The sequence below is a fragment of the Phalangium opilio genome, unplaced genomic scaffold (assembly GCF_054372755.1).
Source record: "Phalangium opilio isolate 3A_F unplaced genomic scaffold, DU_Popi_V2 ptg000056l_1, whole genome shotgun sequence".
Lineage (NCBI taxonomy): Eukaryota > Metazoa > Arthropoda > Arachnida > Opiliones > Phalangiidae > Phalangium > Phalangium opilio.
Window position 1 is genome coordinate 6,492,451 of NW_028324175.1, and position 16,328 is coordinate 6,508,778.

At 37.3% G+C, this 16,328-nt stretch overlaps 2 protein-coding genes across 4 annotated transcripts; both read right to left on the reverse strand.

Moving 5' to 3' along the window:
* Positions 1 to 8: 8 nt before the first annotated feature.
* On the reverse strand, positions 9 to 5,713 carry LOC149668282 (glutamate receptor-like). The gene is made up of 5 exons (XM_089841173.1): positions 5,638 to 5,713; positions 4,545 to 4,700; positions 2,976 to 3,237; positions 1,970 to 2,097; positions 9 to 136 (listed from the first exon to the last, which is right to left on the reverse strand). The coding sequence occupies exons 1-5, from the start codon at positions 5,650 to 5,652 to the stop codon at positions 29 to 31; spliced, it is 669 nt and encodes a 222-aa protein (XP_089697299.1). The 5' UTR covers positions 5,653 to 5,713; the 3' UTR covers positions 9 to 28.
* A 4,453-nt stretch (positions 5,714 to 10,166) lies between these two features.
* LOC149668283 (uncharacterized) lies at positions 10,167 to 15,080 on the reverse strand. 3 transcript variants are annotated; one of them, XR_016368029.1, is made up of 3 exons: positions 14,472 to 15,080; positions 10,947 to 11,095; positions 10,167 to 10,251 (listed from the first exon to the last, which is right to left on the reverse strand). XR_016368029.1 is itself a non-coding variant. In XM_089841172.1 (2 exons), the coding sequence occupies exons 1-2, from the start codon at positions 15,067 to 15,069 to the stop codon at positions 14,334 to 14,336; spliced, it is 663 nt and encodes a 220-aa protein (XP_089697298.1). In that variant the 5' UTR covers positions 15,070 to 15,080; the 3' UTR covers positions 12,002 to 14,333. The 3 variants fall into 3 exon arrangements, 2 of the variants coding, with proteins under 2 accessions (XP_089697298.1, XP_089697297.1); XM_089841172.1 differs by lacking the exons at positions 10,167 to 10,251; positions 10,947 to 11,095 and adding an exon at positions 12,002 to 14,398; XM_089841171.1 differs by lacking the exons at positions 10,167 to 10,251; positions 10,947 to 11,095 and adding an exon at positions 12,002 to 14,410.
* Positions 15,081 to 16,328: the final 1,248 nt, after the last annotated feature.

Genomic DNA, 16,328 nt, shown 5'->3' on the forward strand with positions numbered 1-16,328 from the left:
TCTCTCGGCCCCAACCGAAGGCATACTTCTAGTGCAAGACCTTCAAGACACCCAAAGGCACCGATGTCGCCCCGAAACTGATCGGGTCTCGTCTGACTCCGTCGCCCAAGTGACCTAAACGACCGGTACTAATCGCCTACAAGTATACGAAAAGCATTTTAAGCCTGGCGTCGGCTGTTTTCAACAACTCGCAACGGAGTCCAATTTTTTGGTTCAAAGATGTTTTCAATTCCGGTTGTCACGTGACGTTTTTAATCGAACTGTCAACGAACCAAATGGCAAGGGAGTACGTTATTTCTTAGTTCATCCGTTTCGTAATGGCGACTAAAGCTCCCACTTGACCGAAAAAACAACTTTGCAGCTGGACGTCAAACGTCAGATTGGTTTTCTTACGTTGTCGCCCATCGTTTTAGCGTTTTCACTTAGCGTAGTTCTCGCAAATAATGGAACCAAGACTTACCAAATAAACTGAACATTGTACCAATTGCGGACATCTTTCTTTTTTGGTCTTTGTAACCTTTGTGTCTAATATCATAAAGATATTGATGGCTCCGAACCTCTTCAATAAAACTTTCAGCATTTGACTTTGTCAATCTCAGGGATTTGTACTAGGGATGAACCGGTACCGATACCATATCGGGGTTTCCCGATAGTATCGGATCGGTTGGTTCGATACCGATACTAACCCGATACTCGTTTAAAAGAAGTTATATGGCGCTACATGACATTTTTAGGTATTTTAGAAACGTAATGATGGTGATAATATCTCATTTCTATGAATTTCAATCGTGACGAGTTCTCATTTATATAAAAGTACCTGAATTCAGTTTATCTGACAACTAATAAGCAAAAATCTTTCTTAGTACGCGCCTACTACTCTAGGGATGAACCGATACCATATTGGTATCGGTTGAAGTATCGGGTTTTGGATCATAGTGAGTAAATATCGGTATCGATCGGTATCGGTTCATGTTTGTACCGGTATCGATCGGTATCGGGTTAAGCCTGGTATCGGCCATCTCTAATTTGTACTAGTAACTAACTCGATTAGGAACTAAATAAATAAAGACATGGCGGACAGCGGACGTCCTTTTCCGAACACGCGTGGTCGAAAATGACGTCACGACTCGAGCTCATTGCTGATTGGCTCGCGTGGAGCGTTAGCAAAAACGCGGCCTAAAAAAAAAGAAAACCAATATCGCCACAGTACACGTAATTTCTGTCCAGCGTAACTATGTTTTTTTTCCGTTGTCATGCACTTGACGTCGGACGAAAAGTCATGATTTACGCCAAGTGAAAACCATGCCTTATGATTTTTACGAGAGCTACAAAAACATTGGTTTGAAGAATAATTTTAAAAATATGTATAAAATGCTTTTTGCACCCAATATTACTATGGAATCATTACTGCTGAGAATAAACTGAATCGTTTTCAAATTTAAAATTGGTTCTTCACGAGCACCTTCAAAGTACGCTTTTGTAATTAATTTTTGGCAGCAGACGCCATTTTGAAGAGATCTAGCAACGCTAAAAAATTTCTCTTAGCCACTCATGACGTATAGCGTGGCCAAAAAAACCGCAAACGGAGAGAGACTGTATTTTCCAGTTGCCGGTAGTTGAACGCTGCCTTCATGCCCCTTAAAGTATTAAACCTTTCGAAATCGAAACATAACCAACCAGACAGGTTATAACCACACGTAAAAGATAGTTTTAGGTCATGTTAAAAATGGGCGCTTTGGTGATACCAAAATTATACGACTCACGAGAAAGGGAATTCAACTATATCAAGACAATTCTAAACTTCAAATAAATTTTGAAAGCTAGAACTTAAATAAGAGGGGTTATACATGATTTTTTTAGTGTACCACAGTCACTGAAAATATAAAAGCACTTGTCAAAGGGAGCTAGCGCTGTATTCACCTAAGCTAAACGTGATCACAAAAACTACTTTTTTCCTTTTATGACTGACCTCTATGGCTTGATGAAAGAAAGTGCTACGCAAACTGCCCGCAACTATCTTCCCTTGATGGACAGCGGCGGCTAATTGGTCAAGAGTGTCGATCGGATCCTCCAAACCCGGAAAGTTCAAAAATGAAACTGCGCAAAAAAGACACCATAATTAACATAAACACAATGAGATAACAAAAAGTGAGACAGTAAGGAAAGTGGAGGCGACGCGTGATTCTAATTGCCTCTGAGCGAGGGGCTAGTCATTCGCCAAAATTTTGTACAGCTGATTTCTGGATGTGAATTCCGTTGATTACTGAACGAATTCCTTGATTTCTGTGATTGGGATTATTTTCGGTGATTTCCATAATCTTTACACTGATTTCCCGTTATTGCCGCAGATTACTTGTGATTCCTGTTTGAATTCCAACGAATTCTGTTGATTTTTTGGTGAATGCCGTGATTACCACTGGATTCATCGTGAATTACGATGAATACAGTAATTATTTCTATCTGAACTGATTACGATTTTTATTTTAGATTTTCGAGTTCCTCGATTGATTATGTGTGGTTATTTCACGAAATGTGTGATTTCCGAGGTGATTACAAAATATTACAAGTAAATCATGTGATTATTTCTGATTTTCTCAAGATTTCACATGATTTCCATTTATTATCGGAGATTTCTGATTACCTTTGATTACATACAAAAATGATTGTGATTACTGATGATTTTCTAAGAGTTCCAGAAATCAAGTAATCGATTTCTGCGGTTGTGTACACCTGATTATTAAAGTGACTAACCCCTCGCCTCTGAGACAACGATTTATTTTCGAACTTCTAGGGGTAAACTTGTCTATGAAAATCGCGAGTACGCGTGCAAACCGAACCCCTCGCCTCTGAGACAACGATTTATTTTCGAACTTCTAGGGATAAACTTGTCTATGAAAATCGCGAGTACGCGTGCAAACCAAATTACATCTACAAATTAATATAGCGAAATATATGAAAGACATTTTGCTTCTTACTTAGTTGACCCGAAAAGGAAGCGTAGGCGATCATCGAAAAGATGAACCAACCAATCAAGCCGACTTTCATGGAACTGCGATCCAATTGCCTGGGTTGTTCGGCACCGGCGTCAAGGAGGGCGCCGTATTCGTACCAAAGAGCCTCACCGAACGACCAAAAGAACCTGTTATTCGAGGCCATCAAATCGACAAAGAATCGCACCGCCAAAAACTTCAAGAAAATGGCCATAGCGGGAAACAGGCACAGAATGCAAATCCATACCTAGCAAAGGTACAATAAAGAAATTTGTTTAGCCTGGATCTTTCAAACGCTATAGGGAGTTAACAGTTCTGAGCCTGAAACGTCACACCCCTAACGGTTGGAAACAGTATTCTACGCGAAAAATTCCAACCAGAGAGGGGCTGCGTGACGTCAGACTATCTCTTCCCCCTAGCCAGTTGTTAGCTCCCTATGGAAAACCAAGGATGATGGAGGAGGATGCTAAATCTGATAGAAATAGGTGCGCTAACTGTGCAACGGCTCAGATTGGGTGGAACGCCAAAAAGGGGGGATGGTCGAACTCAATTGTAATTGGTTCGTCTGTAGCCCTTCTCAGCCAATTACCAATGCGTCCGACTATTCCTCCCCATTTTTGGCGTCCCACCAAAAATGGGTCGTTCCACAGTTAGCGCGCCTATATTTATCTCAGATTTCGAATCCTACCCCCATCATCCTTGGAAAAACTAGACGCGGTGGCGACAAGCAAGTCACGGCACGAGCAACAGGAGATTAGTAATCTTGGATCGTTCGAATTTCTTAGTACTGCTTAATGTATTTAGTGTAGGAGGTAAATTAGAATCAGTTTATTTTCTGGTACGACAAAGTTACTAAAAAATTTCAAATTACTGTTTCAAGATGGACTTGGGTAAATTGAGATCTCAGACCATGCACCTAACCCATGGACAGGCAAACTGAATAGGGAGCTAGGTTTGCTTAGAGCAACGACTAACACTAGCGCTGTGGTGGCGTAGGTAGGAAGTTTTTCACCAAACCCTAGTAAAATTCGCGCCATTTTGGTTTTTTGAGGACTAGAGGTCTCCCTTCACCGATATGGGGAGAAAATCTGACTAAATTATAACATTAAGTTGAATTTCATTATTTATTTATTTTAGCCTCTCTCTCTCATTAAAGATTCATAAGCGATCTATCAATTTAGTTTTGTAAATATCACTCTGGTATTGTTTATAAAATCTGTTTAAATATATCCCGAACTATTACAGACAATGTTTTCTTTACGGGGCATTTGGCGATAAATTGCGGTCGTTAGACGCGTGAGGGCGCGTGCTACGCATTGCCATTTGTTAACGCGGGTTTAACATGATTTTTCTGTCCATGGGTTAGGTGGTCTCGGGTCTGGATGAGATGTACTCTCTTAAGCTCACCTTTAATTTTCCAGTGGAAAAAGTAACTCTTTATTAGGTCTCTTTAGGACTAAATTATCTTTTGGATCACTAAAGCTTACCACGCACTAGTCTCTTTTGCCAGCGTCCGTCCTATGATATTTTGAGCGCCTTTACTGGTGTACTTACTTCCAAGCTAAATGGTTTAATTAGTGCCAAGGCTCTTGGCAATTGAAGCGGAGCGCGCAAAACGAAGGTGGCTTTCTCGTTGACATCTGGATGGACAAAATCCACTACTAGACTTCTTGGGAAGCTGTTCTGAAGCGTCATGCTGAAGTTAACTTCCTAAATCATTGAAGTAGAAGGTAATTTTCTCTTTAAATTAAGACAAGTTTCGTTAAAATCGGATAAGATTTCACCAGGGGTCACGTTTAAGCCTATCAGGTCTGAGCTCGTCTCTTTTATGATGACACAAAGGCACGAAATATAGCAATGGTTAAAATGTATGGTCAACCCAAAGCCACTTTTAATTAATAATAAAGATTCTTAATTTGTCAAGTTTTTAAAACTATTTTTCTTTGAACTAAATGCCGTAAAATAACCTTTGAGAATTTGGAATAACTATACAGGAGTGTTAAATGATTTTAAGAAATTTTTTTGGTGAAATATAACTTTCCATAAATAATGCAATATGTGAGAGACAGTGACAACTTGTACATAATAAATAAAAGGTTTGGGCAAGAAGTGATATCTAGTTTATTAGGGAGAAGGTATAAATTCTCCACATTTCCAGCTTTATCTCCAGTCCAAACGTAGGTCCGGAGTTAATCCCCGCCTCTAAATTAAAACCAGCATCTCATTGGTTCTTGAAAACTCACGTCAGCGCGACGCGAATGACGAAAATTACGTATTTTCCGACTGAGGAGAGGTGAAATAGCCCGGCCTCCTTTAACGCCCCCCCCTTGTATTTTGAAAGGGGGACTGAGACTATTGTGCGCGAAAACTTAGGCATCTTATACCTTCTCCCTAGTAAACTAGATATCGCTTCTTGGTTTGGGGTTTGTGTGTAAGTGAGATGTGTAAAATTCATCTTTACTTTTAAAATAACCTTTGAGAATTTGGAATAACTATACAGGAAGGTTAAATAATTTTAAGAATTTTATTTTTTTGTGAAATATAACTTTCCATAAATAATGTAATATGTGAGCGACAGTGACAAGTTTGTACATAAAAAATTAAAGGTTTGGGGTTTGTGTGTGAGATGTATAAAATTCATCTTTACTTTTCTTTGAAGCATTCCTACGACTCCGAACCATTTGCCGCGTTTCTTGAATCCGAAACTTCTTTCATTCGACAATACCAACTCGTAACTGTATCCATTAAAATGACTATAGTAAGAAACGCAGAGCTCTTTAAAGGGAGGGTGAAGAGGAAAATTAAGTGATTTTTTTATCGATTCTTCTACTAATTATAAGACCATTCTGCATAGTGAAACATACAGGTTATATCTCCGAATGATTTTAAAATTCAAATTAGGTTCAGATTTTATGGATAATTTTAAATACGGACCTCTGACCAATCGCGTAACGCCCTGCTTTTCTCTTCACAAACAGAGATATTTTCTGTATGCTTCACTATACAAAATGGTCTTATAATTGGTTTAAGCAAAAGTAATATAAGAAACCTCCCTTCCGGTAGGGAGGTTTCTTATATTATTTCTGGTTTAAGAATCGATAAAGACTCACTTGACTTTCCACTTCACTCTCCCTTTAACAGGATTATTACTTAAGGCAAACAGAATTAACCATAAATTGAAACACTAATAAGAGTGAAGAAGATATTTTCGGTTAACTTTCCGTCGTGTACATGCGCGATTTATAGGACAAATCGAACTATATTTAACAGGTATTCACTATGAAATCTGTCATTTCTATAAGGCAAAAATATTATATTCTTTGTTTCTGTGAGAGTACTTCTTTTTAAATAAAACTCCATTTTTAAGTCGTAAATGCATAGTTTCAACCCTTCAAAAGGTTTGATAGATACCAACTATTTCTCAAAACCCCACCCCATCTTCTTTGTCCTGTTAGGGATTAACCTTCCCTGTTTTTTCTAGGAAGGGTTCGACAGTTTTACCCTTCATAATTTTGGTTCCATAGAAATAGTTTCGCCTGCATTAGCAGCTTAGACTGTCCCCATGAAGTTTATTTAGACATGATATTTTTCGCACCTCCCCCAAACCGCCCTTCTCAAGAGACGATTTTTCGAGCCATCTATATTTTCGGTTAGGCAAAACAAAAATGTAAAGTGCTGCCTCTAGTGGCTTATCTGCGTACTTCAAATCGCTAGACTTCCCCCTTAAGACCATTAGAAATATACCATCAATATATACTTGCTTTTGCATTTAAAGTTAACATCGATTTCCTTCAATGTTTAAATAGAGGAGCGGGATTGAATGCGTGAAATCCTTATTGTCAACGGGTGACAGAAATTTAAAAGGGAGATTTTAATCCCTTCTATTATATTAAGGCAATCCTATAATAGTTTCTTTCGCTTTAGATGTATCGAGAAAACGTAAAACACAATTCACAATCACTAACCTCACTTGACAATTAAGCCCCGTTTTCATGAGAGCGAGATTCGAAGCGATTTGCGAGAGCGAGAGCGAGTTTCCAAACAGCGATATCGCTACAAGATTTTAGCGAGACTTAGTTCAAGTTCTCGCTTGTACTTTTTCGTTTTCATGAAGAGCGATTTTTTATAAGAATGTGATTTCACGTCCGATTTTTAAACATATTAAGCCGACATGAAAAGGCGGTTCTACATAAATCCAAGGATTTACTTCTGAGAAAGAAGCTTTTGGTTTTGCAAATTTTATTCAGTTTAAACAGAAATTAACAGTTTAAACAAAAAGTAGATGGTGGGCTCACCCAGTGAGGGGAACCAGAAAATCCGAGCGACATTATGAAACGTTGGTTAGTAGTATCTAAAGCTTCAACACAGATGAAAATTTGACATTACCGCCATTCCCAGGTTTATATTTGATTAATTATACTGTTCAAAGGTTCGATAAAAGGATTGAAATATTCATTATTCGTAGGCATTTTCTTCCGACAGATTTAAGATTGTAATAAAAAAATAAAGAAATATATAAATGGTTTCTCAAAACTTAAGCCTAATGTTAATAACCGTCTCTATCCTGCACGCGCTCAAAGAGAAAAAAGTCCTTTCCCGCAGTTTTTAAAATTAGGCCTAATGTTGGTAAATAATTTAACAAAAAGCGCGTGACAATTTTTATTCAGTTTTATTGGCTGATTAACTTTAGTTAAGTTGTGACGTAGAGGAATGTTATAAAAATCGCTGAAGCGAGAGCGAAGAGATCAAAACCGGACAGACGTTTGCGATATCGCTAAAATAGATCTCGCAGGCTCTTTCTCGCTATTGTCTCAAAGCTCTCGCAAACATGAAAACAGGCAAGAAAAATTCTCGCGCGATTTTTTTCAGGTTTTTTCTCGCAAATCGCTGTATTTTTCTCGCAAATCGCTCTCATGAAAACAGGGCTTTAAGGTCAATGCTTAAACTTATTACTACAATCCCTATCCATGTATAAAAGAACGAAAAATATCAGCTCACAACAATTCTCTTCCATTCACTGTCCCTTCAATGACGAACCAAAATATTTTACACTACTACTACTACGAGAATGACAACAGGGCGGGTTAAACTTAGAGCCTCATCGTTGATGTACATCATACGATGTGGCTGATATTCAAAATATTTCAAAACTTCCAAAAATTTTATATACTCTTTCTTATTTTTAACTCTTTATACAGAGCTTCGCGAGAACGTCATTTCCGATACAAATATTATAACGTTCTGAATATTTTGGAGAGTTTTCTTCTCTTCCTTTACAGGAATTTTGCGTATTTTGGTTAGACATGGGTTTTAACCGTTTTCTTTCTATATATATTTTTCTTCGTAAAATTTTAGTGCATTATAAATCAACTTTGACAATTTTATTTCGAAGCTACAATTTTTAAAGGTATTTTAAACTGATATTTTTAAAGGTGTTATGAAAGAAGCATGTAAAATTCATTACAAATTAAACATTGTAACGAAATTATAAAGACAATTAAAAAATTCCTTATTGGAACTTTAGGAGTTCCAACAATGGAAACCTAATTTCGGGGCCCCTCTGAAATTTATGGGTAGGCTGTAGCCTACCCTGCCTACCCCCTGGCGGCGCCACTGCCAAAAAGGCTCATTTTGTTTATCTCTCATAGCAAACGCCTAATATTATCGCTGCTCATGCTTACACCACTCAGATGGCTCTATGGGCAATTGTATTGTATATAAGTAAATAAATAAGACTGGTGTTAAGTAAGTGACTTTTCGTTCAAATCACGTGACTGACTAGACATGGCTGATAATACACCGCTAATAATCTAAATTTAGAGTATTTAACTTTTTTTTTATAAAAAGAAAAGTTTAAGCCTAAATTAGTAGTATTTAATGAGGAAAATTCACAATCGCGGCCAGATCTTAGCCGATTCATCTTAACAATGGGTAACTTTTAAGTCTTCAAAGGAATTACTTGAGGCAGATACTAATTAAAGTTTGCCTCACAAATTGGCTTAGCAATAATTGTTCTAAAAACGGTGTTTATGTTAGTATCTCCGCCACGAAACAAGGAAGTTAGAGATAAGGTGCATAGACTATTCCACTCTTTCCTGCAGAGAAGTAAGCGCAGAAGCAGTGTAGTGATAGATGTTTTACACAGATGACTGCTTAAAATTAAGTAAGAAACTGACAGACAATGCTAAATTAGGGGTCATCCGTAAAACACTCCAATTATAACTCGTAAACGGTATTCCATGAGGCAAAATGCCATAGAACAATGGATCACACTGTATAAGATGAAATTCTCTTTAGATACGTGTGGTTACGTAATAGAATCGGAAGCGATAATTAAGATAATTTGCTATCCTAATTAATGTTTCAAACATTATATTGTAAATTAAAACTCTCCAGACCAGAGTTTCTAAATTGATTAACTAAAATTATACTAAATTATAGAAATATGTAGAATTCAGGGCTAAATATTTCTTATATTTTTTTCTTCATGATATTAAAACAACGATAATACACTAAAAACTACAGCGGTAGGCTAAGTGTTGAAAAGCGTAGCTCAATTGAGATCCGAACAGAACCTTCTTAAAGTAGGGATGGGGACCGTCTCTAAATGTTTATGCGTCATTCTGTGTATGCGTTAATCGCAATAGAGAATTTCCTTCCGAGGAAAGCAAAATTCGAGAGGAAAAAAGATGAAAAGGATTTCTGTTGTTCATCTTTAGTTCGCCAGAACCACATTGCACGATTTTCAGTTAGAGAGAACCCTTCCATTTTTTACCCCAGCGGGGATTCGAAAATCGGCACGGTCACTACATTCTTAGTCTCGATGCTAGGTTTTCAGTTGAGATATGATGTTAAAGATGAAATTTTGCAATCTAGGCTTTGGATTAAAGGCGACTTTCTCGGACAACATATCAGCTATCATTTCTTCAGCGTTCCGTTGAACTATAGTAGCTAAAGAGTCCGCGGACTTTCAATAAAAATTTACTTCGTAAGATTCGCGCCTGTAACGATGGATAAATCAAAGAGGAGAAAGAGAGGGAGATAGAAACGCGATTTATAAAATCCGCCGAAAAATGGGAAAATAGGGGGGTAGTAAAAACAATTTTCGGTACGTTTAGTTTTAGGACGCACATCCTTTGCACATGGGCGGATTGACCTCCTCGCCTTATCTTTGTCATCCTCTACGTCAACTATGGGCGAGAAAGCAAGATCAAACTTGGAGATATGGGCGGTATACTTTAGTAAGCTCGGCACGCTTGGACTATGTGAACAAAAGCAAAAAAGAAATGTTCTACAAGTTTGTCACTGGTTACTGAAAGCTTGTCATGAAATGAGGTAGATGAAACGTGAGATAGATTTTCGTAAAGCGACGACTGGTTTTGGCGCTGTCACAGGCTTATAGTACAGACTGAATAGGACCTAGTGGACTGCAAAATTAACCGAGTGCAGTCAATTCTCGCTTGTCGTTCTCGAACTAGCTCGAGCTGCGAGTCTCTAGCATTACCAGAAGTAAGATGAGACTAGAAGTAAAGAGCTCTAGCATTGGTAGTAGATCCTGGCACTATTGAACAAATTTGAGGATTTTATGCCGCTTCCATCGTGCCTACACTAGAGAGAAAAAATTGGTCGAGTTCCAAAAAATTTCCTACCCCTTCCCCTAAACCTAAAGCCGCGGAACACGGACGTGGGTGCTTGAACCTAGTTTGGCCGTCTACCGCCACGAGCGTCTCACGTTTTGGAGGGAAAATTCAGAAACCGCTACCAGAGAGCCAACCGTTGGTGTGTTATCAAGAATATTCACTTTCGCCAAGTGAAGAATTTGGTTAGCTCAGTACTTCTAGTCTCATCTTACTTCTGATGACGAATTTTACATCACAAATAATTTCGAAAAGGTACAGACCAGGTCAATCTAATGATCCACGCTATTAATAGACGGTGAGGCTAAAAATAACTCACCCCTTCTTCCTCATTTCAAGGCATACCGGAAATAGTCGGCTTCTATTGTGTCTGTTTATGGAATGCAGCGTCCTTGTGAAACCCCTCTGAAGGTCGTTCCCCGAAATTCCAACCCGTCTATCACCAGAGGAATGCACGTAGTATCGGCTCTATCGCATAATAATAATAATAATAATAATTTTTATTTCCCAATATATAAATTGGAGGCCAACAAGAAAAGGAGTAACTCCCAGTACAGAGCTTGTTGACCCAGACAAATACAAAAAAAGAAAAAAAAATACACAAATTAAATTAAAACAAAGAATATTATAAAAACCAATAGTCATGTAAAACCATAGTTAAATAGATGAAATCGAAGAGGAATAAAAATAATTATAATATACAATCGTCATTTAAAAATTTTTGATACAATTTAAATTTAAAACAGGCTAGCGTATTACTACACCTTATGTCAATTGGGAGAGAATTCCAATCCCTAACGACACGAAAAAAAAATGAATGAAAAAGTGCATCACATCTAGCTTTACCAATGGCAAATGTCAAAATTTCATGCCTTTCATTAATAATGACATAATCTAGTAAAGGAAAGGTATAATGACAGTAGATTACCCGGTATAAAAAGACGAGACTAGAAAACTGTCTTAGTGCATACATAGGTAAAAAATTCAGTGTCTTTAAACGATCACCATATTGTACTCTATTGCAATTTTGCACATTATTAAACCATGACTGGTTCAATTGATAAGAAGTAAAATGTCTCAAAACCCGTTCAACACTGTCAATATCCTTTCGTAAATGAGGAGACCATACCACAGACCCATATTCCAAAACAGGAATTACCAGAGCCTTAAACGCTATAATAGCTGCTTTTGAACGACCAAAAGTTCTATTAATTAAACCAGTCAAGCGCCTGGCTTTAGAGGTAATATATAAGACATGGTCAGCCCATTTTAAATCACTTGAAATAAAAATCCCAAGCAACTTACATTTAAAGACCCGAGGCAAGATTTGATTAGATACACAATAATCAACATTAAATACATTGCGCTGTCTAGTTAAAATGATATATGAACATTTCGATACATTTAGAGACAAGAGATTTCTAATTCCCCAGTCAACGATTATATTTATATCTCTCTGAAGTAACACAGTGTCCGACATAGAGCGCACAGCTCGAGAGAGAAAAGAATCATCAGCGTATTGCCAAAGGTTAGTATCAGGGGAAATACCAAGGTGAAGATCATGGGCGTACAGAATAAACAGTAAAGGACCCAATATTGATCCCTGGGGTACGCCAGAGGTAACAGGTTGATAACCCGAAAACTCACCTTGAAAGACAACTCTCTGTTCACGATTCCTTAAGAAATCAGCAACCCAAGCTAGGATAGGACCGCGAATACCCACACCATAAAGCTTAAAAATGAGGCGATCATGAGGAACAGAGTCAAAGGCTTTTTTCCAGTCAAAAATTATGACATGTACATCAGATGGTACACGTAAGTCCAACAAAGAAGCCCATGAATGGAAAGCCTGGACTAACTGCGTTACGCAACTGAAACCCTTTCTAAAACCAAACTGCTTTTCAGGGAGCACGCCAGGCTTAATACATTTAGAATTAATGAAATCAGATACAATTGATTCCATAATTTTACAGAAAACAGAGGATAAGGATATAGGACGGTAGGACGCCATATCAGATCTGTCTAAGGAAGAACCCTTATATAGAGGGACAACATTAACCCTTTTCCAAGCAGCCGGAAGTCTGCCTACTTTCAACGAGTAATTTAAAAAGTCGGCTTCTTTTAAGTCAAGGAAGCCTTGCAGCTACCCGGAAGCGCCCATTCACGACTTCAAAGGGTTAAAGAAGCCGCGCTTTCCCTTCTAACAAAAAGTTAGAAACCCCATGGAGAATACTTTTATCCGTATTTCTGTCTCAGTTGACCGCAAAACTCTATTTGAAGATAGGAAATTAGCCTTTCGCATCGGCTTCTTTTAAGACTAGGAAGCCTCGATCTGGCGAACCGCACCCGGAAGCGCCCATTCACGACTTCAAAGGGTCAAAGGAGCCGCGCATTCCCTTCTAACAAAAAGCACTGCAAAAAGTTAGAAACCCAATGGAGAATACTTTTTATCGTATTTCTGACTCAGTTGACCGCAAAACTATATTTGAAGATAGGAAATTAGCCTTTCGCTTTAGACACAAGTGTGTCGGGTCTTTTATTAATTGCATACTCAATATTTTTTTAACATAAATATAATATAAATGCCCGTTTTCAATCAACTTTTTCCAAGCTTTTTGCTGTGGCTTTTTTGGGAACTTTTGACGGGCTTACGAAGATAAAAAATCTTCAAAATTAGAACGGAAAAGCTGAAACTCGTATCGTTTTCAAACAAGCTTTAAAAGAATAAAAAATTACAAGTGGTTGTGACTTAAATTACATTTTCATGTGTGTAGACGATATTTTCTTTTTGAGCGGCAAAATCTTTAAGAAAATGAGAAGCAAATATCAAACTCGTTTATATTTCTGCTTCTCGAAGGTTTAAAGCATGAAAAGACGAAAAGCTGAATTTGATGCTTGTTTGAAAACACCAAGATTTTTTGCTTCGGCTTTCCGCTGCTACGTTTGAAGCAAAACCTTAATTTTTGTTCAAAAAAATCTTGATTGAAAACGCGCCTTAAGATACATTTTGGAAGAGCAGGGGCTATTCTTAAATTTAGCCGCGAAGGCAATCCGGAATTAATTAGTATTTAAATTTAATTTTGTAAGCCTAATTTTAAACGTCGTCTGCTAGGCCTAGTGATTCGAAAAGTTGCAACGAGTAAAGCGCCCCTTACTACAACGTTATAAAAGGCGCCAAAATTTCAAACTTCGAAACGACACGCGTGTAGGCTTAAAAATCGAACAAACCTTTATAGATTTATTGAAAATTAAGCTATAAATGATGAATTTAACGATTTAACGTAATTTTAAGAGGTTATTTTGAACGTAATAAATAATTAGGGTTATAAATAAATTCAATTTTAAGAAAAGAAAGGCGCCAAAATTCTAACGTCGTAACTACACGTGTTTAGGCTTAAAAATCGAACAAACCTGAATATTTTCGTTAAAAATTAAGTTAGGAAGTTGAATTACACGATTTAACTTAACTTTAAGAGGCTACTTTGAATATAATAAATTAGGCCTATAAATGAATTCGATTTTAAGAAAAGAAGATACCTTTATTGAACTCTCATTAGAAACAAACATAGGCCCTTAAAAATATGAAAAAAAAACCATAAAAGAGAAGTAACAAATGATGGAATGCCCTTAAACCTATTGAACCTTGCACTCTTTATCATCACTATTGGTATCTTGCAAGAGTCTTTTTTTATTGGTAGCGTAAGAACTACAAACTCGACCACATAGCAGAAGCGGTGGGAGTTAGGGGTTGACTAGATTTAGCCCCGTCCACTGAAAATGTTCCTAAATTTTATAATTTTAAGAAACAAGCAACGAATGGGACGTCATTAAAAGTTAAACTTACCTGGTTCTCGAGCTTTGGTGATTTCGGCTTTGACTTGCAACGATTCTTGCTCGTTCTTGTACAATGTTTCGTTCAGTTCAGTTTTCAAGTTCTCATTCACAACCAACCGTTCCTCAAGTGTCTGTGTCTTCTCATCCAAATATTTCTTAAGTTCAGCGACCTTAGATTCCATTTCACGAACTGTTTGTTGTTTCTCATCGTATTGGTTCTCCAAATTGGCCAACTTCGTTTGATAAGCGTTAACATCTTCTTGTAGGGTCTTCAAGTTGTCTTCAACTTCAAGTTTCGATTGTTTAACGAGTTCCAATTGTTTCTGGGACATCAGATACTGGCCTTCTTTGGCGATCCACTTCTGTTTCTCTAATTGCAACTCATCCACCAATTGTCGCAAGTTTTTCGAAGATTCGTCGACTTCCTCGTACTTCACCTTATACTCGACGAGTTGCGATTCACGAACGGTAGATTTCTTCAGCTTCAACTCCAAATCCTGAACTACAATCTTCAAATTCGACAAATCTAGAACGCTATCTTCAAGATCTTTATTGCGCATCTCAACTGAATTTAAACATTCCTTCAGATGGTTTATTTCGTATTCCATTTGAGTCAACTTGGCCTTCTTTTCTTTCAACGCGTCTTTGGCTCGACTCAACTCCTCGACGACTTCATAGGCGTACTGTCTCGCTAACGTCAACTCGCCTATAAGTTTCTCGGAAGCCAACTTCAAATTCCCAATTTACTCTTCGTAATCGTGTACTAATTGTTTCAAATTGGATATTTCCTCGGAATTCGATTGAACTTCCGCTTTCTTCTCGCTCAAAACAACTTGAAGCTGTTCCATTACTTCCGTTTTGGGGTTGTCAGCTTTGAGTTGTTCAATCTCTTCATTTAAACGCTGGATTTCATCAAGGTTGTTCTGGTTTGTAGCCGAGGTTTCACGCAACTTTTCCGTTAAGACCATCTCATTTTGGGTCATTTCTACTAATTTAATTTCGGTTTCCATTCGAGACATTTAATTTCGGGCTCCAAATTCGAGGTCGTATCAAGATTTTTCGAGTATGAATTTAAGGTTTGAACAATAATTTGAAACTAATTGAACTCAAAAATTGACTTTTTTGTTAATTATTTTAAACCTTGTAATTTTCTCTTGCGAATGTAATTTTTTTATTTGTATTAGCCTATTTTTCAAGTTGTTTTCAATTTTAAGTTTGCTTTTGTTTTTTATTGTAAAAAGTATTTTTCCGCGCTGTTAAGATCGAGGTTGTTTTCAACATTCTTGTAAAAGCATCGAAAATTTTAAGCTTCGGAAAAAAACTGGGTACGTCACTAAGTCGACCGGTTTACTAAAAAAAACCAACCCAGAGAGCGCAGGGACAGAGCGCGTCCTAGTACCACACTAGTTGAATTGGTCAATAATAGAAAAATAAAAAAGTTAGTCTTGAACAGCAAGTTCTCATGAGCAGTTAGAAAAAGGGTAAGCTAGAAAGTGCGCGCCAAGCCCTAAGAATAAAAACTAAGTAAAAATGTACCTAGTAATAGTGCGAGTGCGAGTTTAGATTGAAAATTTAGCGCCAGATCTAAACCATTAGTTAATTAAGGAATAATTGTGCTTTACAAAGGAACTTAAATTGTGCGGTGAGCAAATAATTAAAGCGCGGAGTAATCAATAAACTTAGTTATTAACCTTAAATTTTCAAGCGCTAACAAAGGTTAAAATACTAGTGCGAACGTGTAAATCAATCATTAAAAAAAACTATTTTTTTCAATCTCTCTTTTTAATCTTTTAGTTAATTTTTCGTAATAAACAGTTATTGTTGAATTTTAAAAATTTTGTCGTGCTCCTTATCTTTTATTTACCAA

Bases quoted from the DNA above. Each gene is read 5' to 3' on its own strand.
- LOC149668282 (XM_089841173.1), bottom strand. The intron at 3,238-4,544 runs GTAAGTACACCA...TACCTTTGCTAG, and splicing joins TTAAACCATTTAGCTTGGAA to GTATGGATTTGCATTCTGTG. The intron at 2,098-2,975 runs GTAAGAAGCAAA...TTTTTTGCGCAG, and splicing joins TTCCTTTTCGGGTCAACTAA to TTTCATTTTTGAACTTTCCG.
- LOC149668283 (XM_089841171.1), bottom strand. From the start codon at position 15,069: ATGGAATACGAAATAAACCATCTGAAGGAATGTTTAAATTCAGTTGAG. The intron at 14,411-14,471 runs GTAAGTTTAACT...TATAAAATTTAG, and splicing joins CACCAAAGCTCGAGAACCAG to GAACATTTTCAGTGGACGGG.